At 40.3% G+C, this 21,887-nt stretch overlaps 1 protein-coding gene across 5 annotated transcripts in view; it reads left to right on the top strand.

The window, feature by feature from the left end:
* CDK14 (cyclin dependent kinase 14) overlaps positions 1–21,887 on the top strand; it is a 599,181-nt gene that overhangs the window by 14,407 nt on the left and 562,887 nt on the right. For 3 of the 5 annotated variants that reach the window (XR_008296846.1, XM_053218473.1, XM_027071855.2), the window contains exons 1-2: positions 12,657–13,237; positions 20,305–20,336. Coding sequence is in view for 3 of the 5 variants with exons in the window: in XM_053218473.1 (XP_053074448.1) it covers positions 13,147–13,237; positions 20,305–20,336 (123 nt within the window). In the remaining 2 variants the exon portion in view is untranslated. Of the gene's footprint in view, positions 1–12,656; positions 13,238–20,304; positions 20,337–21,887 lie in introns of those variants that run through there. The other 2 variants (XM_027071854.2, XM_027071858.2) reach the window with 2 other exon arrangements.

Below are 21,887 nucleotides of genomic sequence, written 5' to 3'. Positions count from 1 at the left end.
TGCCTGGGTGGCTCTGTCAGTTAAGCCTCTGACTTGATATTGGCTCAGGTCATGATCTCACTGTCGTGAGATGGAGTACTGTATCTGGCTCCACACTGAGTGGAGCCTGTTTGGGATTCTCTCTCTGCCCTTCCCTCACTCAAGGGCTCTCTTTCAAAATAAACAAATAAACCTAATAGGGAGTCTCGATGGCTCAGTTGGTCGAGCATCTGACTTCAGCTCAGGTCGTGATCTCAGGGTTCGTGAGTTCGAGACCTACATTGGGCTTGCTGCTGTCAGTGCAGAGCCCGCTTCAGATCCTCTGTCCCCCTCTGTCTTTGCCCCTATCCTGCTGGTGCTTGTGCTCTCTCTTTCTCTCTCAAAAATAAAAAATAAAAAATAAACATTAAAAAATAAACTGAGAAAAAGAACAACAGCTAAAGTCTTACCTCTGAGGCTGAACATGATATAGGTCTGCCTCCCTTAGCAACTTTATGGCTTACCAATTTCTCCTTGATCTTTCTGCACCCACTCCTGCCTCCGCCCTGCCTCAGATGGTGTCACTTCCACTTCCTTCAGCCTGGAATGCATCTTTTCATGCTTGGTCACTGAATTTATGCAGGTTTTTGCTGAAATATCATCTTAGGAAGACCTATGATCTGAAATAACTATTTTCTCTAGCCACTGTCAAGCAACTTACCCTGCTTTCTTAGGGTTCATTACACTAAGTACTGAAAATATACTTGAATTTTTAAATTTGTTTACTATCTCCTCCAATGGAAGGTTACTATCTACCTGTGAGTTCAGGGGCATTGCTTTGCACACTGTCGCTCACTAGCACCTGGAATAGTGCCTGGCACACAGCAGGCTTGTTGAATGGATGAGCGAATAGTGTTATTTATGGCAGATCACTTAGAGGGTATAGTATGATGCTTAGAGTGTACATTCTGGAGTTAGACCCTTGAGATCAAATTCCAGCCTGTCTGCTTGCTATCTCTATTCCTTTAAGGAATTAAGTACCTTCTTCAAACTTCAGCTTCCTCATTTGAAAAAGGGGGTGTTAATAATAGCATCTATTTCATAGAAATGATATTGTTTTGTTTTGAGGGTTAAATGAGATAAAGTATATAAAGAACATCATACAATATCTGGCCCATAATAAAGTCTCAAGAAAATTTCCTATTATTATCTGTTAAACAGAGATTAAAATGAATGCCTTGGCTCATAGGTACACTGCAAACTGGCCCACTGCTCCACAGACATGGCCCTTCCCTTTGCCCCTCCAGTGCATTTGTTTCCATCTCTCAAGTCACCCTTTTGACTTTATTGGATAATGTTGAACTTTTTATCTGACTTCCATAGTACATAGGCCTTCCTACCACTTCTCTGCTTGTTCTCTCTCATTTCCCTTTGCTGACTCCTCTCCTTATGCCCTTGTTTATGTTCCTTCAGGCTCTGCTTTTGATGCTGGTTACTTGACACCCACTCCCTGAGCAATCTCACCCACTCCTAGATTTCAATTGTTATCCTATGCTGCTGATTCCAAATCTATGTCTCTAGCCCAGCTTTCTCTCCTGAGCTCTAGGTCCATATCTGCAGTATCCTTATAGCCATTCTGCTTGGATAGCCAATACTTAAAACCATTCCACTTCCTCCAAACCTGCTCCTCTTATGGATGTCCTATCTTAATGAATGGCCCCCACCCACCCCTTGTCCAAACCAGAAAATGCAGTATGAGTCTTGAATCTTTCCTCTTCCAGACCACAGTCCAATCAACCACAAAATACTCACAACTGTCTTTTACCTACTTCTGTTGCCATATCTGAATCCAGGCCAACATCACTTCCTGTCTAGATTCTGGTCTAGATTAAGCTTCCTAATAGACATGTCTGTATCCATTCTTTCTTCCCTCTAATTGTTCTCTACAAAATAACTAGAATAATCTTAATAAAATGCAAATTTGATCTCACTATCATGCCACAGCCTCATTGTTTAGAGCTGCAAGCTGATTCATAGCTCCCCATTACCTTTAAGGGTAAAGTCAAATTTGGGGGTAATTTAATTATGTGTGTTCAAAAAGTTATACATACATACTTGTTATAAACAAACAAAACAGCAGTCCTCCAACATACCCTGTCCCACATTACTATATGTCATCTCTTATGCTTCAGCTCCCAAGAGGCAACCACTGTTAATTATTTTACCTGACTCCTTTGGAATCATTTCCATATCCCTAAAGAACATGTTTATATGGCTATTTAAAAAAAAGTCAATAACTTCCAATTCTAAAAGTTGAAGATTCAGCTTATTTTCACCAACTCCTATGATACCTATCACATACATGAACACTTCCCATTTTTCATCTTCTCAATGTGGCTGTAACTTAATTATATTGCATTTAGTATCTGTACTGATAGGACTTTGTAAATCACAGCATATACTATGCTATGAAAATTTTCCCTTCCTGTTCAACTTTTGTTTTTTTCTTGAGTTAATTACAGTCTTCCCCCTGCCCCCCTGTAACTTGGTTTTGTAATAAAGAGGCCATTTTTGATGTTTGTTGACAGTTTTCAATCTCCACTCATCTTTTCTATCTCCCCCACATCTGGGTAACCAAAAGTAGAAGAACTGTATAGGCCTTTACCTCTAAGAGTTGACAGGAATTTCAAATATAGCTCAGGCTCTAGCCCATGCGAGGTGGAATCCCCACCATGCTGATTCTACCCTTTAACCACAGTGAAAGCCCCAGACTACTCCTAGCCCTTTGCTCACTCTCTCACCAGACCCCTGAATGAACCCTTCCCCTCCTGGGAGCCCCCGTCTTAGTGTTATTACTAAATATACCTCATTTATATTCACTGGTGGGTGCATTGTGTCTGGACAGTCAAATAAATTCCTGAGCGGGTGATCATGCCTACCTCTGGGCACTGAACTGTGTACTTTCTACATATTTATCATTAATACATTCCTAAACTGTCCACACCCTCAGTTTGGTAAATTTTCCCTCAACATACTTTAAACATCAGTTATTCTATCCATGCCATTTTCTCAATGATCTTTCCCCCAGGGCCTCTGTCCCACTCTAGTCCACCAGATTTGTTGGTCTTTGAGCTTCCTTCAGAGCTGTGGTCTTAGATTTTCCCTTCACCATCATCCTTTCTTACTCATGCATTAGAATCTCATTTCCTGGATTCCATATTCTCTTTTCTTATTTTGGTTGAACAAATCCTCTGATAGCTTCCTGAGAAATGACCTATAAAGCAACATTTTTTATCTTTCCATGTCTGAAAAATGTATATTCTACCTTCCCACTTAACGAATAATTTGGCTGGGGAACTCTACATTACAAGTTACTTTCTTCTACTATTTTCTAGCATCCAGTGTGGCTATTGAGATGTCTGAAGTCATTCTGGTCCCTAATTCTTTTTAGAATCTTGTTTTTCTTTTCTGAGGGTTTTTAGAATATTCTATTTGTCCACAGGATTTTGCAATTTTATAATGATGTGTCTCTTTGTAGGTCTGTTTTCATCCATTGTCTTGGGAGCTCAATAGACTGTTTCAATTGGGGAAGTCATGTCCTTTCATTCCAGGAAATTTCCTTGATAATTTCTCCCCTCCATTTTCTCCATTCTCTCTTTCTGGAACTCCCATTATTCAGATATTGAACTTCCTGGACTAGTCTGTACCTTACTCATGTAAAAAAAAAATCTCTCAGGGGCGCCTGGGTGGCGCAGTCGGTTAAGCGTCCGACTTCAGCCAGGTCATGATCTCGCGGTCCGTGAGTTCATCCCCGCGTCGGGCTCTGGGCTGATGGCTCAGAGCCTGGAGCCTGCTTCCGATTCTGTGTCTCCCTCTCTCTCTGCCCCTCCCCCATTCATGCTCTGTCTCTCTCTCTGTCTCAAAAATAAATAAACGTTAATTAAAAAATAAAAATAAAAAAAAAATCTCTCAGGGGCGCCTGGGTGACTCAGTCGGTTAAGCGTCCGACTTCAGCTCAGTTTATGATCTTGCCATCAGTGAGTTCGAGCCCCGCGTCGGCTCTGGGCTGATGGCTCAGAGCCTGGAGCCTGCTTCCTATTCTGTGTCTCCCTCTCTCTCTGCCCCTCCCCTGTTCATGCTCTGTCTCTCTCCGTCTCAAAAATAAATAAAACTTAAAAAAAAAATCTCTCTTCTCTTTTTGTTTACTTCCCATCTTTTTTTTTTCTTTTTCTTTTTTTTTTTTACTTCCTGGGATAGTTCCTCATCTTTATGTTTTAAACCTTCACCTGAAGTTTTATTTTATACCATGATATTTTTAATATCCAAGAATCCATTTTGCCCCCTGGCCGCTACTTTTAAAACCATTTGTAGCATCCTGTTCTTGTCTAATAACTGCAGTAGCTTATAGTATTTCACTGTCTTTGAATCTTTGAAGATACTAATACCCTCCTTCTCTCACTCCTGCATAGTCTTTATTTCTTCCTGGTTGCTTTTCTATGTTAGTTTTGGCCTCTTTCTTATTAGAGTATTCCATCAGCTGTCTGGAGATTTTTGACTGTCTGCCTATGTCTAGGAAACAGGCACTAAAAAGTTTTAGGCAACTCAATTTACATGGTTGGGCCTGTCAAATGTGGGTTTCACTGTAGGACAATTGGTTGGTCAGAACTATGGGAAGAAGGTGAGGAAAGAAAGTTAAGTGTCTTGACATTCAGTTATCAACCTGGCAACTGCTGGCTTAGGATTCAGCTTTCTTGGGACTGACAAGTCAATAACTACTCAATTACGATTTTTCCAGCTTCCAAAATTGTTTTGGTTTCTTCTTTTATCTACGTGCATGTGTACTTTTGCTTAAAAAAGTCCATTCACTATAGCTTTGTGGGTTTTTTTTTAATTTATTTTTTTTTAATATTTATTTAGTTTTGAGACAGAGAGAGACAGAGCATGAACAGGGGAGGGCCAGAGAGAGAGGGAGACACAGAATCTGAAACAGGCTCCAAGCTCTGAGCTGTCAGCACAGAGCCCGACGCGGGGATCGAACTCACGGACCGTGAGATCATGACCTGAGCCGAAGTCGGACGCTCAACCGACCGAGCCACCCAGGCGCCCCAGCTTTGTGGGTTTTTAAGAGGAACAGAAAGTACCATGAGTGTTGTCTGACATTTCTAATAGTAACTAAAACATATATAGCCTTTACTACGTGATTACTAAAGTGTCTACTTTTTGGTCCTAGTCAAATTCACCAGACTATTTCATATCTGTTCTATATTCAGACCATCTTTCAGTTTCTTGAATGCACTATGTTCTTCCTATGCCATCTGGCCCCAAGTGCTGATTTCTCTTCCAGGAACTCCTGCCTGTCACCTGACTACTTCTGTAGATCTTTCAGGTCTCAATTTATGTGGTGGACATCTCTGACCTTCAGAAGCAAGAGAAATCTCTCTGATGCACGGTATCGATAGCACCCAGTTCTTCCTCTGTTTTAAAATGGGGAGGGGGTGCGCCTGGGTGGCTCAATCGGTTAAGTGTCCAGCTCTTGATTTTGGCTCAGGTCATGATCTCATGTTTTGTGAGATTGAGCTCTGAGTGGGGCTCTGTACGAACAATGGGGAGCTTGCTTGGGGTTCTTTCTTTCCTCTCTCTCTGGCCCTCCCCCACTCACGTGTGCACAAGTGCTCTCTCTCTCTCAAAATTAATAAATAAACTTAAAAAAATAAAACGGGTCACTTTTCATTTTCCCTCACTAGTCTGCAGGCTCTGTGCAGGCAGGGGCTATGACTGTGCTCCACCTCTTTCACTGCAGTATATCCTGCTCCTAGCACAGTGCTTGGGACATGGTAAGTATCAAAATGCATTTGACCAAGAAATAGACACCTAACTGTAGAGAACAAACTGATAGTTACCAGAGGGAAGGTGGGGGGTGGTGGTGGAGAATGGGTTAAACAGATGATGGGGACTAAGGAGTGCACTTGTAATGAGCATCAGGTATTATATGTAAGCAATGAATCACTAAATTCTATACCTGAAACTAATAATACACTGTATGTTAACTAACTAGAATTTAAATTTAAAAAAGCATTTGATAATTACACAAATGAAGTCAAGTAAAATTACTTGCTTATGATAAGAGAATAGAGATAGTACTAGAAAACAATTCTCTCAATCCTTTCTGTTCAACTCAATTGGACTATGTCTGTTTTTTTGGTTTGTAATTAGAAGAAATCAAATATATTTGATTAGGAAAAGGAGATAATTTTCGGCTGGTAGGACCAGAACAATTCTCTCTCTGTTGTTTACAGATGAAGAAGCAGAGCATTGGTGATACTATATAGGCCATTACAAAAGGTTCTAGAACTGAGAGTATCTTATGGCTCCTATCCCTGGTTTCTGTTTTACCATTTGAAACACACCTAGGATGTTACCTCTCCAGCATTACTGTCTTTTATGCTCCATGAATATTTCTACGTTGTCTTCCCTATCTGGCTTTCATCAAATAACAACCATCATGTTGCCATTTAAGGGACTAAATCAATGATTCTTACTACTTGTTGGGGGTTGTACAAGAATCATCTTGGAGTCTTTTTCAATCTATATGTGTCCCTTTCTCCTCCTGCTTCTCCAGTCTCTGCCTAGGATGCTCTAGAATGATCCTTTGAAAATGCTCCCCAAATGCACAGATTGAATGTTTGTGTTTCCCCAAAATTCATATGTTGAAACAATCCCCAATATGATGGTATTTGGAGGGTCTTTGGGAGATGATTAGATTATAAGTATGAAGCTCTCATGAATGAGATTAGTGCCCTTGTAAAAGATGTCCCAGGGAGCTCCCTCCTCACTTCTCAACAGTGAGAAGTTGACGGTCTTCACCTTGGAAGAGAGTTCTCAGCTGAAGTCAACCATGCTGGTTTCCTGATTTGACTTTCAGCCTCCAGAACTGTGGAAAATAAATTTCTGTTGTTTAAAAGCCACCCAGTCGGGGCACCTGGGTGGCTCAGTCGGTTAAGTGTCCGACTTCGGCTCAGGTCATGATCTCACGGTCCGTGAGTTCAAGCCCCGCGTCGGGCTCTGTGCTGACAGTTCAGAGCCTGGAGCCTGCTTCAGATTCTGTGTCTCCTTCTCTCTCTGACCCTCCCCCATTCATGCTCTGTCTCTCTCTGTCTCAAAAATAAATAAACATTAAAAAAAAAAAAAAGCCACCCAGTCTGTGGTATTCCATTTATAGCAGCCCAAACAGACTAAGACACCAAGTAATTTTGGTATGACTCATTCTCATAGGTGAGGAATATTATATTAAATGTTAGTTATGACCAAATTACATTTTATGAATCCACTACTCTGATGTGTGCTGCAACGGCCCAATAAGTGATAGTTTTAGAATGTTTAGCTCATTTACAAGCACCGAGTAGAGTAGAAAGGAGCCTCTTTTTCAAAGTCAATTGTATTACCTTTGAATACCACACCTTTAATATTTTCCCATAAGGTATGAAAAAAGAAAATATAGTACTGGAATTTAGGAGTTTTTATCTATCCATTAACCTGCTTGAGTTTGTTTTTAGAACTTTCTCTGCTTTGGAATAGTTCTTTCTTTCCAAAAGGACAACCATGATTATACCCAAAGTGTATCAAAACAAAAATAAAATGTCATATATCATGACACAAAATTTCTTTATAAAAGAAAAGTTTTTAGTAACCAAACTGTGTCTCAATCTAAAACTGGAAGCTGTGTGATGATTTTGGGGGCAGCATCTAGGCATCGCTAGGCTCATTTCCTTTTGTAACACGGTGGTAATGATAATGTCTCTTGGAGTAGTATGGGTTAAAATGAAAGCATCAATTTATAGCACATTATAAAACCATAAGTATTTCAATTACATTTAAAAATAATAAATAGTGAGTTTTGCTAGGGAATGTGATATGTCTGATGACACCATCAACATAATTATTCTATGGACACTTTTTTTGGCTTAGAAGCACTTGATTAGAATAGGCATGTGAATGCAGATGAACTGTCAAGTGCCTTGGAAAGAAAGATTAGGGTGTTTTTGATACAAGAGCTGCATTTCTGAACATATTGTTCCTAACAGGACTTGTCTGTACTGACCAAAAGGCATAAGGTTTTGGTTCACTAAAACATTTGCTTCTGACCATTTTCACATCCATGTTCAGAATTCAATTAAAGGACTGGTCCCTGAAGTTTAATTCTGATGGATCTGCAACATGATGCACTGAAATTGATGACAGTCATAAATGAGGACCCTTTCTTGATGACACATCTGTATCACACACACAAATAACACCAAACAGCATGATTCAGTGAGTTATGTCATGGTTGGTATTTTCTTCTATGGACTTCCATTGTACAAATTATATAATAATTGAAAACAGGAACAAGGTAACATTAATATTTAAACATGGTTTAATAGGACAGGGCAGTTCACCAGTATTTCAATGCATGCTTTGACCCTGGTAGTTTATTTTCTTCAAAACTATTCTGAGCTAATTAATAGTGACATCATTTGGATGTTTTGGCAGCTTCTTTGTTCATACTACAGCCATTTGCAAGTAGATCAATTTATTTAGGTCCTTAGGTGTCTTGAAATATATGATGAACAGAGAATTACCTATAAAACAATTAGACAAATACAGGTCTTAGTTCTGCACAAGCCCGGATGTTTGTGGCAACAAGAATGATTCCTGTAAATGTGAAAGGGATTGAAATTAGGAGTCACTAGGCAATGGGTGGTGGATAGACAGGGAGGGGGAAGGATGGGGAGCTCCATTTACCTAAGTGTGGATATAACAACCCTTCATTCCCCTTCCCTTTTTTATTTTAATTTGCTCTATGTCAAAAAAAAAAGGGGGGGGAAACCTTAAGGCTAGACATTAACCAAAAGTTGGTGACAAGAGTTTTGGATTCCATGTGCCAGTTTCACTGATGACTCACTGGGAACTTTGTATAAGTCACTTAAACTTGTGCTACTTCAGTTCCTGCTGGCTGTGTTCAAAAAAGGAGGATAATACTTGATCCTAAAAATAATTAACTAGGGTGACTATTTAGATTTCTAAGAGGATATTTAATTAGGTAAATTTCCACCACTTCAATAATTACAACCTGACTGTATGTCTTAATATTTACCCTTTGGTTAAATTCTAAAATTTTACATTAATAAACATACATTTTCTCTTTTTAATTTTGCTTTCCCACTCTATTCCCTACATACTTGACATCCTTGTTTCATAGATTTTATTTTACTGATAATATCTTTTCATACTGTTTCAGGTCAGTAAGTCTGTTTTCTCCTTTTGCTAGATTATAGATTCTAATCAAATCCTCTATAATTTATCTTCTTTGGAGTAGGATTCATTCCCTTAAAATTTACTGCCAGCATATTAGCCTGCTGTTTTTCTTATATGGGCAAGATCCATTTATAATAAAAGTGTAATTAATGTATAGCAAAACTAGAAATAATGTATCTTAAATTTTACCTAATTTTTGTCGATGGTCTTTGTCTTTGTCCATCTTACTTGCATGTTAATTACTCCTCATTAATAAATCTACCTTTTAGTACATAAGCTGGGAGAGGAGAAATTTCACCATTCAACTTAAAATCAGAATTTTGCAGGAATGAATGACCCTGGAGGTCATCTAGTTCAAGCCCCCTCCCTTTTTTTTTTATAGATAAGAAAGTGGGTAAGTCACTTTATTTAAGGCCACACAACATTTAGAGTAGGGACTAGAACCCATGAGTTGTGGATGTCCAGCCACTGTTGCTACTCCTCAAGGCCTAATTAATATATATGCATGCTTTAATCGATGAATTTGATTAAGGTCAACTCATGTTGGGTTCAGCCTGTAGGTAAGTTTATGTGTTTGTATTCAGATACTGCACCTTTAATTCAGTCCAGCCAAACTATAACCTTGTGAACCAGAAGTTCGGATGGAGGACTGGCACAGATCCATCCTCCCACTGAAAATACATATGCCACACAGATGCTGGATAGTCATCTTTGTTTCTGAGGACAACACATCACTTCCCAGGGGCAGTGATACATTCTACATTCACTTGACATTTAATTTGCATCCACTGTGATGAGGCACCTAAGTGGCTCAGTTGGTTAAGTGTCTGACTTCAGCTCAGGTCATGATCTCATGGTCTGTGGGTTTGAGCCCTGCATCAGGCTCTGCTGCTTTGGATTCTGTGTGTGTCTCTCTCTTTCTGCCCCTCCCCCACTCATGCTCTGTCTTCCTCCATCTCTCAAAAATGAATACACATTAAAAAAAATTTTTAGCTTACACTCACTATGAAATAAACATTGTACTTTTCCCTTCCCTCAGGGAACTTAAAAATGTAAGATAAAGACATAAGTGAAACAAATAACTGTGTAAAGAGATGATTCCTATTAAGTGTATACATTTTAAAACTATCCAGTTAAAAATGTCCTCCTTTGTGTCACAGTTTCTTACAAAATTAATCATTTTAATATATAACCAACAAAGGAAGTTGTTAAGCATATAACGGGAAGTTGGTTATTCATAATTGACAAGGTTTATTTGGTCCATTACTAACCACTATCTCTCCTGTTAGGAATACTATTGTAATGAGGTGAGGTTTATTTTGGAGATGTGAAAGCAGAAGTTTTGGAGTAGGGTAGGTAAAAATGAAGTAAATATTATTTTTATGTTTTAAATTAGTATTTTTATTAGTATTTATAAGTAATGTGTTCTTTGGGTAAAACATTCAAATTGTACTTAAAGGTATAAGGGCAAAGGACATGCTCTGTTTATTCTGGGTATGCACACTTAATCGTTCTTTGTTCTTTTTCTGGAGAAATTTTCTGTGCATGTGGAAACATACATCTGTATATTTTTCCCCACAAATGATTTAATAATAAATTTGCTTGTTACTCACTTACCCTAGACATATTTACACGTCAGTACATATTGACTTATCTCATCTAAAAAAAGTGTTTACTTACTATACCTTTGTATGCATATACCATGATTTATTCAAGCAGAAGTTGACCTTTAAAAAGGTTGGAAATATTAAATACTGGGGAGGTAAAATGGAGAATCTGTATCTGTAGTTATATGTGTATTTACCTATATGAACTAGTCATTGTCAGAGTGAATAGGATAGCCACAGACACACAGTACTCAATTATTAAATTAGTAACTATTTCTTCAACTTTGTTGACTCGGTAGATAGAACCCATCAGTATTTTAATTGGTTGCTTTTGTTTTTTCATTCATGGCTGCTGATAACTTTCTCCCTAAGTAATCTGAGGAAGTGGTAAAAGTCAAACTTTTTCCTGTCTGAGGCCATACTTGGTGCTGTCTATGATATCTAATTATGGTCACTAGGACCCAGCCTTCTTGCATCTTGATGAATTCCCCACCCTCCTTTGCTTGGCTTGACTTCCTGTCTGTTATCAGCTGCCATCTATCAAGACCCTATGATATGCTCAGTGCAGAGGAGAACAAGTCGAAGTGTTCTACCTTACAATTTAAGGAAGGCAGGGGGCTAGTTTTTGTTTTAAGATAAAAATCTTTTAACAAAACACAAACTCCCCAAAACTTCCTTTAAACCAAACAGCATTATCACACACTCACAAGCTCTTATTACTTACACAGCCAGATGACTCAAGATTACTAAATTTCTATTCATAAGGAGTTTGCTGGCCCCAAATCAACATTCAGTCCCTCCCCCATCTTCCTTCTCTCTCCCTTGGGAGAGTGATGTTTGGAGTGTTCGCTGCACCACGTTTTAATAGAATGAAGACGATGTGTGTTTGCTGCCTGAACTGTTTGTTTTGGGATTTTCTAAAGCCTCCCCCAACGTGCTCCTTTTTAAAATTTATTTTTTGAGGCCGGGGAAGAGGAGGTCGGAATCTTTTTTGGCTCCAAGTCTTCCAATTTAGAAATACATGCTAGAATTGGTAATCTAGAATCGGCAATCTAGAATTACCAATTCTAGAATATTGGTAATTCTAGATTACCAATATATTCCAGAATTGGTAATACATTCTAGAATCCCATTGCTATTTACTATAGAAATGGGTATTTATATCAGAAATCAGCTGCATCTACATTCCCATCAGTCATTCAGTGTGGCACAGCGGTGAAGGAAACAGCACTTAACCGTGCCTTGGGGGGTTACAGTTGACGCTTCTGCCTTTGCACTTGACTCCCCTAAAAAACGGGCCCAACTTAACAACCTCCCTAGCAAAACTGGGAAAAGAAAAAGTCGCCCTCAAACCTGAGTGCGTCTCCGAGGCCTTTCCACTCCCCCGACCCAGAGGTAGTGGTGGTGGCCACCCCCTCCCCCCAGGTCCTCGCCCTTTTCACAACCGTTCGTGGCAAGGAGAAAATCAGTCATAAACGACCGAGATCCAGAGCCTTTCCTTGGGTGGCCTCCCCAAAGCGCGAGGAGGAGTCCCCAGTAGGGGCCCGCTCCCAGCCCTGCCTGTTCGAGGCCCTCCAACGGCCTGGGTCCTGGAGCGCGCGGGCGGGGCGGGCAGGGCCGAGGGAGGCGCGCGGGGGCGGCCGGGAGGGGGCGCCGCGGGGGCACGAGCGGGACTAGAGGCCCTCCGAGGACGCGGACTCCGAGCCGGGGAGCCAAGGTCCCCCTGGGGTCCCGAGCCCGGGGTCCTTTGCCAAGGGGGAGGCGGGGCGGAAGCGGCGGGAGGGGCGGTTAGGGCGGGGCGGGTGGCGGTTCAGCGCCGCGGCTCTTTCTCCCTAACGCCCGAAACTCGGGGCTGAGAACTTCTCCCCGCCTGTGCCCCGCGCGCTCCGGCGACCCCCGGCTCCCGCACCTAGTTCCCAGCCCGTCCCCGCCCCGCCTCCGGCCGCGCCACCCCCGCTGTCGGCCGCCGGCCGCGCTGCTCTCGGTTACAAAGGAGGGAAAATGAGCCGGGCGGCGGCGGCGCGGCGCGGGTCCACCGCGGCTGCGGCGATGGCGGCCGCCCCCGGCACCACGTAGAACGCCCCCGCCCGCCCAGCCGCGGCCCAGGCCGGAGCAGAGCCTGCAGCTCGCCACTCGCCTCCTGAGCCCAGCGCGTCGCCTCCTGGCCGGAGGAGGAGGTGGAGGAGGAGGAGGAGGAGGCGCCGCCTTCTTGCCGCGCGCCCTCGCTGTTGTCTGCGCTCCGCTCTGGACCAGTTTGGGGAAGTTGCCGGAGCCCCGCGTCGCCCAGATGTGCGACCTCATTGAGTCGCAGCCGGCCGAGAAGATCGGCAAGATGAAGAAGTTGCGGAGAACTTTGTCGGAGAGTTTCAGCCGCATCGGTGAGTGGCGCCCTGCCCCGGGCACCGGGCCGGACGCCCCCGGCGCCTGCTCCTCCGCCCCGAGCTTCTGGCATCACCAAAGCGGCGACCACCCGGGGCTGGTGTAGAGTGTGCTGCGCGCGGACGGTGGAGGGAACAGTACCCGGACCTGGGGGTAGGGCGACAATGGAAAGGAGAGACACCCCTCTCCCTCGGGATCTAGGGGATCATTTGTGGATGATCTTAAAGCCCACAGTTTGGGTTTCCTCTCCTCGCCACTAGCGCTCCGCCTTTCGCGCCCGCGTTGGACTGGCGATGGGACGCCCCGGGCCCCGCTGCGCACCGGGCTGAGCGGCCGCCTGGGTCACTTGTTATTTTTTTATTTTTTTTATTTTTTTTGCGCGCAGGTTTCGCTCTGGGGTGTTTAGTCAATAATTTAGCTTTGGAAATTGGTGAAACGTTGAGCTGTTCCTTCGTATTTTTTAACACATCCAACCTAAAGGGAAGTGGGACAGATACCTTGGGACCTTTTGTTCGGTACTTCGGGTCCTCGAAAGCGAGATTCGGCTGTTCTGTCCCAAGCTCTCTGAATCTTTCCATTGCAGCAAATAAATGCGCGCTGTGAACTTGTCTGAACATTTAGGAATAAGTCCCCAGAACTTCTTACATTTACTACAGCTCCGGGGCTATTGTCTTTAAACCAACCAACTGATACACAAATAAAAACCGACTGAGAAATGTTTAGGACATTTAAGAATAAATCCATGTCACGGACTATAACAGGGTGACAACAGTATTATGTGGAGTGGGTTTGCTAGCTTTTTAGGGTTAGCCATTGAAAACCCCTTTTAACCTTAAGACGGTAGCTGCCTCCTCTAACATTAGAACTTTCATTTATGCAGGTAACTGTTTTCAGCAAGAAAATCCTACAAGCACTAAAAATAACCCCTCAGATTCCCTAAGAAGCTTTCTAGCCTTTGTTTCGCTTGTTTAACATGTCATCCATGTTAATGAAGGTGTTAATGGAAATTAAGCATAAAGTGCTTAATTCCTTAAAATAAACCGCTGGGGTGAATATGAGTATTGGAGTCATTCATCCATCCATCCATTCCTGTAAAAAAAATCATTATATAAGCACACTGTAAAATATGCAAACTTTCTTCAAGCAAGAGGAAATATGGATCAAAATTTAGCCTAGTTTTCTTTGTGTTGGGTTTAAAAATTTTCTATTGGTACACAAAATCTTTCCGAAATGACTGTAAAGTTATGGTGTGAAACCAACATTTAATCTTGGTTTACTTATTGCATGTATTGGATAGTTGCAGTTTCACGAGTTAGGGATGCATTTGAAGAGTTCCTACATGCAAATGAAGTTTGAAGCCAAGAGTGTGAGAGAGCAAGGTGTTCAGTTGGTGTGCATTTTTAAGGAGGATGTTCAACCTGGGACCCAAAGCATCACAGAGGCGGGTTCTGGAGTCCATTAAGCCCTGTTCTAAAACACATTAACTGTATATTTACTAATGCTAATGACTCTGTTGGAGCCCTTCCAGTTTTGTGTTAAATAATTCATTGCAGTTGAATCTCAGTAAGAAACCAAGGACATTAATACAAAAATTCCTTATGTTTAAGCAATTTTAAGATTTTGATCGACAATCAGTAAAATTTGGATTAACTACAATGCTGGCGAATGGGGTATTACAGTTAATTGGATTTTCTAGCTTACTGAGATTTAGTGATGTGAAACTCCTTTTGATTCCAACACTTGTTAAAATGTCTTCTATGATCTAGTAGATTTTACTTCCTTCTTTCAGAAACAGTACAGTGCAGTGAACCTAACTGATTATTTCTTGTATTGAAGGAAGGTCATGATTCTGAATAGCAAGTCCCATTCTGGAATACTGTAAAGAGATAAAGAGGTTTTATGTGGTTATGATTGTATGTCAAACTCAAGACATACATGTGAAGTGGGACTGCAGAAAAATTAATCTTTGTTATCTGAGTACTTTCTTAATGTTATATTTGCAACATCAAAAAGCAATAAAACAAATTTGGTTATGTAAAGGTTTTAAGGTGCTCAAGACTATGGAATGGGGTTTTTACTATGGGATTGTATAGTGCATAGATTAAGGGTGTGGGCTGTGTCAGACCACTGGAGATTTCCCGTCTTGCCACATGCAGCAGTGTGACCTTGGACAGGTCCCTCACCTTCTGAGCTTCAGTTTTTTTTTTTTTTTTAATTTTTTTAATGTTTGTTTATTTTTGAGAGGGAGACAGAGAGACAGCGTGTGAATGGGGGAGGGGCAGAGGGAGAGGGAGACAAATAATTCGAAGCAGTCTCCAGGCTCTGAGCTGTCAGCACAGAGCCTGAAGTGGGATTTGAACCCACAAACCGTGAGATCATGACCTGAGCCAAAGTTGGATGCTTAACCTACTGAGCCACCCAGGCGCCCCTGAGCTTCAGTTTTTCATGTACAACTCAGTTTTGATATTGGCACTTAGGGAAATAACGCATATGATGTCTTGTGCAGTATGTAGTGTAGACTCAAGAGATGTTCATAATGTTATTATCATTATTGGTGATTGCATCATATTGACATAATTGATTTTCTAGGTGGGAAGAAAGAGAAGGGAAGAAGTGGTTACTGACTTTACCGTGTTAAAACAGGATGGACTTTGGAGTTAGTCTGGTCTGGGTTTGAACCCTGTTTTCCCAGCTTGCTGTGTGTCTTGGTCAACTAGCAGAATATCCCTCAACCTTAGAGTCCACATGTATACATTTTCTTACGGTTGTTGTGACGATTAAATCCGATAGAATACGTAAAGTATCTAGTGCAAGATGTTACATGTGAAGATCAATAATGGGGGCCGTTACTATTCCTTCCAGTTTCTCTATGTATCCCCTGTCTCCCCCCTTTCTTCATTGGTACTTCATGAGATCACAGAGTGAATGGTTTATTCTTGGTGAGTAATCCAACATCTCTGTATATGCATTCCCTTTAACCAATCTATGATGGCTTTTGAAGTAAACATACTGACTTCATTTTGCTTTTTTGGTATGATTCAAAAGTGTAGCTTGTTATAGGGTAAAATATACAGTATCGTTGTTTAGTCCTGAGAAGTTAACCGTTCATCTATAGAAAATGAGCACAACTTTTGAAAGTATGTGATATTCAATCAGTTTATTGTTAATAACCATTTGGACTGTATAAGAGCGGCAACGCTGATGTTTAATTCATCCACACGTAAATGGTCATACCAGCTTTGTCGCTACCCACCCCAATACAGCTGATCTGAGATTACTATATTATATAAGGTCTAATAAAACACACTGGCTTTCAAGCCATAGCACTCTAATTTATGACATCTGCCAGGGAGTGACTACAACATAGTTACAGTTCTTTTACAAGATGGGTGTAATTGAATTTCAAAGTCATCCACTGATTTCAGTGGTGAGTATTTATGGTTTTCTGCTAAATAATGTCAGTGTGTTCACTTATTTAGGAATTACTGTTGTTGTCTCACGTGTTTTTTTTTTTTAATTTTGCTTAACATAAATAAAGAGAAATGGGAACTTAGTTGTTAAAAAGTTTATGTTAAAATCCTTTTCCTCTTTTCTTTCCTGTTTCTTTTTATTTTTGAATGATAGCTTAGGAGGAGGAATGCTTTCTGTGTAAGATTAGGTCAAACTGTCATTTCTTCATAGTCATTTGAATGCATTTCTTCACACTTGTTTGGATTAACTCCCAGAGAAAGGAAGTTTATACTCTGTGATATTTGAGGTGAAGCCCGTGTACACCATTTTTTTAAAAGATGTAGTTTGTGAGAGAACTGAATGAAAGGAAGAGGCTGAAATTTTGGGTTTGTTACTTTGTTCTGTATGTGTGTAATGTAGAGTCCAGCTGTCATTTGATAAGTCCATTCTTAAGGTTAAAGGTTCAGACACAAAATGTAAATACAGTACCATGTCTTCTTCCAATGTAGTTTCAAAAGATTTTAATTTGAAAACTAGGAAATGGAATTTATATCTATGATCCTTTCATGAGAGAAAATAGTGTATGGTTTTCATATGCCAACACTTTAGTGTATCTCAAAAGGCAAGAGGCTGTCTTTTGGCCTTTGAGGTAGACATAATTAATTCAACAAATAATTATTGAGTACCTCCTATGTGCGAGATATTGTGCTGACATTCAGTTTCAGTGGCCATTGGTACCAGTCCGCAAGGACTTTTATAAGAAGACAGGCCAGTGAAAGGGCATTGACAATATAGAATGACAAATTTTACCAAGAAGATTAGCACAATTTGCTGTTGGAGAACATAGGAGGGACACCACTTTAGTCTTGGTGAGAGCATGGCAAGCTCTCTAGAGGAAGCAGTGTCCGAGCAGAGGACTAAATAGACTACCTGATTATCTCAAATGATTCAATGTATACATACACCTTTGTTAACCCATAAAAGTGTAATATACTTGCTATTCCATGATATCTTTGAAGACACTTGTGAGTTTACATTTACATGAATGATTAATGACAATCGAGGAATGTAATCAATAATGAGATGTTGCGTGCTTGTTTGGGTAATAGTTTATTATTCATCAATGACCTGGTAAATATTTGGCAGAGACGTATTTAATTGGCCTTTGTTGTTACTGTTAACTGCTGTTCAAGCAAGGATTCCATATTTATAAGAAACTATATAAAGTGTCGATCCACCAGTGAAGAGTTACTGAGGTCATAGATTTTTTGGTCTTAAAATGTTCTCCCCTAAGATATCTTGGGCTTGAGAATAGTGTGCATGGGAGAGAATCTAGCTTTCTGCTCCTTATATCTTAGAAAATACACCTGCAATTTCCTCTAATATTTCTTCCATTTCTTTCTACCTACAGACCCTACCCCTTTATCCAGAATGTTGAAGGAATTGGCAGGATTTGGGGGCAAGAAAGAAATAGTCCAGTCAGGACGTCAAAGACAATTTAGTTTCTTGCTTTCTTTATTCTCTCAGTTTGAGGGTCTTCATTCTGTGTTTGCAGTTACCCGAGGGGTAGTTATCAACTGTAGTTCTTATTGGATGCTTTGCTTAAGAAAACCCAAGACTAAACTTTTATTATGTCCAAAGTAAAGAAAATACAGGAAGTTTGTGCTGTGATTTATAAGCTTGCTGCTTTAGCTTTGCATCTTACATGACAGCCACATAATTTTTCATTAATTTTTGTTAAATGAGCTAGGTATGTGGCTGTACAATGATTGACTTTGTATTTGAAGTCAGTGAGCTAATCATTTCTTATTAGGAAAAATTTTTTAGATGGAACAACTTGCCTATATTTATGTAGGTCACTAATATTTTATCTTGGAATCACTACTCAAGTATGTTAATTAGAAGATATGCCTTAGGTTTGAGGGAGTGAGGGTGGGAGTTTAGTAACATTGTTGACTGATATTTAAAGAAAGCCTTCTAGATTAGAAGTTTTACGTTCTAAATTAAAAATAGTCTTTAAGAATCATTGAGGATCTTACAGCTTTCTATCAAAATAGCTTATTTTAATTTTTTTAATGTGTATTTACTTTTGAGACAATGCAAGAGACAGAGTGCAAGCAGGGGAGGGGCAGACAGAGGGAGACAGAGGGAGACACAGAAGCTATCAGCCCAGAGCCTGACGCGGGGCTCGAACTCACGAACCATGAGATCATGACCTGAGCCGAAGTTGGACGCTTAACCGACTGAGCCACTCAGGCGCCCCTCAAAATAGCTTATTTTAGAGTTAGTGTAAGTTAAAGCGAAATATATAATAAAATGTATGTAAGTAATTGAATGTAAGATAAGCCATTTGAGAATGGTATAAAGGGCTGTCTTTTTATTTTTCATTTAGAAGTAGTTGTCCTCTAATAAAGTCAGTAGAGAAATTTGGTACAGATCAGCTTCTTAGGTAAAAAGAGGAAAACTAAGAATTGAACTTTCAGAAACACTTTATTTCCCTCAATCTACCCTCACCCCCCTTAATTCACCACAACTACATACTTCGTGATGTTTAAAAAGACAAGTCTATGGTATGAAACAGAAAATATACTTTTCAAGATTGTTACATTGTATAATATAAGCTCTGGTATGGTAGCTTCCATTTAATCACATGACTTCTCTCAGAGATTGATTCCCAACATAATTTGTTTTCCATTGCTTTTGTCAGAACATAGCTTTCCAAGTAAGAGCAACACAAGTGCTTCTATCCTGACTAGAACTGTCCAGTACAGACGGTAAACACCTATGCACAATTCTATAAATTAGAAACATGTCTCCAGCTAGTGATTTCAGCTAAATTAGCTCCTTTGTGCATTCTCCTTAATATGAAACATTCTAAGTAATTGTAGGATTTAAGGAACTAGGGTGTTTGCCAACTATGCATGAAATACTTACTTCTCTCTCTTTAGAGTAATAGAATGCCAATTCTGAATCCATGCATATTTAAATAAATTTTGAGCATTTGCCAATTCCCATACAACATTCTGAATGCATTGTTTCCTTTCGTGATACTTCGTTATAAAATTGATCATGTTGAAATGTTTGAATTATGTCTCTGCAGTGCTTAGTTTAACATGCTTAGTCTTTCATTACTGTATTTAAACCTCTCTCGGTATGGGAATCTCATTCAGGGCACTGTGCAGAGTGGGTGTCATCCTGACAATTGGTTTGGGAGGACCACACACCGTGCATAATGACATATGCACAAAACCCAGAAGCTGAAGGGGACATTTCTTTAAGATTACTTTTTGATTCTTTCATACTTTTCATTAAAATGTTTTCCTACTAAAGAAGAGATAGGGGAAAGATATACATTCTTCTTTTCCATACTTGGGAGGATAGTCCATTTACATATTTATGAAAGTGTCTCACAAAGAAGCATGCTGTGCAATTCTCTGTCTCATTTGTAGTTTTCCTATTTGTGTCATAACATTGTTATTCAGGTTGGGGTACAGTTTTACTTTCTGAAATGAAAACACCATACTGCTTTGTTTTCTTTCTGTTTTCTAGAACTTAGATACTTAGTTTCCTTGAGATGTTTCACAATAACTTCTTCCTTTCCCTTTTTGTTTTACAGCTTTGAAGAAAGACGACACCACCTTTGATGAGGTAGGTTAAATTTCTTTATCTTATGTTGGATGTATTTAATTACTTCTGGGTATACTTAATAGGTGCCAACTTCACACTTAAGAAACAGAAAAAAATGCCTTAAAAAAAGAAGAGATGACATCTCTATAGTTGTTTTTATTTTTCAGCTTTAATTATTTGAATGAATTTTGGTGGCAGTCAACAGAAATATGTCTTTTTAAATTAGCAAAAATACCCCCAGGCCTTTGTGTTATTGACCCCTTAAGGGTGGTAGTGCTGGAGAAGCCCATTGTGAGGTACGTGCTTAGGGCAAGTCTGGAGTTGTTGGTAAGTTGGGCACCTCAGCTCCCTGCAGCCCTGCACTGAATCAGGATGTGATGTGATGTTGATGCCACTTATTGTCTATCAGATTCCAAAGGAGGGGCTGACTTTCCTGTTCTAGTTTTGGTATCCTTTGTATATCAGATCTGTCTTTACCTACTTGCTACAAAGTAGCAAAAAAGTCTTCCAAGAGGGCAGAGGGTCCATATGTAATTAAAAGCATTTTGAACGTGATTTTTAAATTGTACTCTTTCCTGAGTTTTTTGTGGTATCAGTGGGAATCACCAGACAGACAATGTGTTTACAAAATATTCTCAGGAGTGCTATAGAGTGAAGTGTTTCATTGTCACCATCCAAAGCCACAGTAATTGACATGTGTTGTAAATTGGGCTGTGTGTGTGTGTGTGTGTGTGTGTGCGCGCGCGCGTGTGTGTGTGTAGTGAGTTTATATATGAACACAAAAGTATATACACAGTGTGCTTATCCTGCAGCCTAATGAAGCATAGATTAGTTTGGTTGTGGTTGTTTGATTTAACAGTTGCAGTTTCTGTGAAATAAGCTACCTGTTCTCTCACTGCCGTACTGCTTCAGAGAAGTGAGGACATTTGTGCTTGTGGAAATCCCCTTGGCCATGTGGTTGGCTGTGGTGCAGGGCAGGACCACTCAGGGAGAACCTGCTCCAGATTGGGATTTCTGGATGGGGCCAGTGACATTTGGCTCTCATGGTCTGCCTCTTTGTCTGTTGCACCTGTTCCTTTTTTCCTGGGGCCCAGCTCTACAAAGCCACGTGTTCCTGGACTACAAAACAACTTCTCCTTCCAGCATTCCTGAAACATCCTGTAAAGCTTAGTTATTCTAGACCTAAAGCAATAGAGGAATATTTTCTTCCCCATCTATAGTTGGTAATAATGATGTTCTCCTCTAAACCTGTATTTCTGGAATTTCTGCAGTGTTACTGAGATGTTTTTAGGAGAGTATATTTTCTTCTCAGAAGAAATCAGTTGGAGAATATTTGGTACTTTTTCTCTCTTTGTAAAGAAATGTCTCCCCTCTAATTATGGAGGTAATGTAAGCTTACATAAAAGAGAAAAATAAGGAAAAGGAGGAAAGTCTCCCAATCCTATTACCTAGCTACAACCACTGTTGAATGTTCTTGCTTCTTTCCCTATGTTTAGAAACAAAAAAACATAAGCCATTTATTATATGCTGCTTTTTTCTTTTAACCCAAAATGTGGTATTTTCCCATGTTGT

This window comes from Acinonyx jubatus, chromosome A2 (assembly GCF_027475565.1).
Source record: "Acinonyx jubatus isolate Ajub_Pintada_27869175 chromosome A2, VMU_Ajub_asm_v1.0, whole genome shotgun sequence".
Classification (NCBI taxonomy): Eukaryota; Metazoa; Chordata; class Mammalia; order Carnivora; family Felidae; genus Acinonyx; species Acinonyx jubatus.
This window is presented reverse-complemented; position numbering and strand designations above follow the sequence as displayed.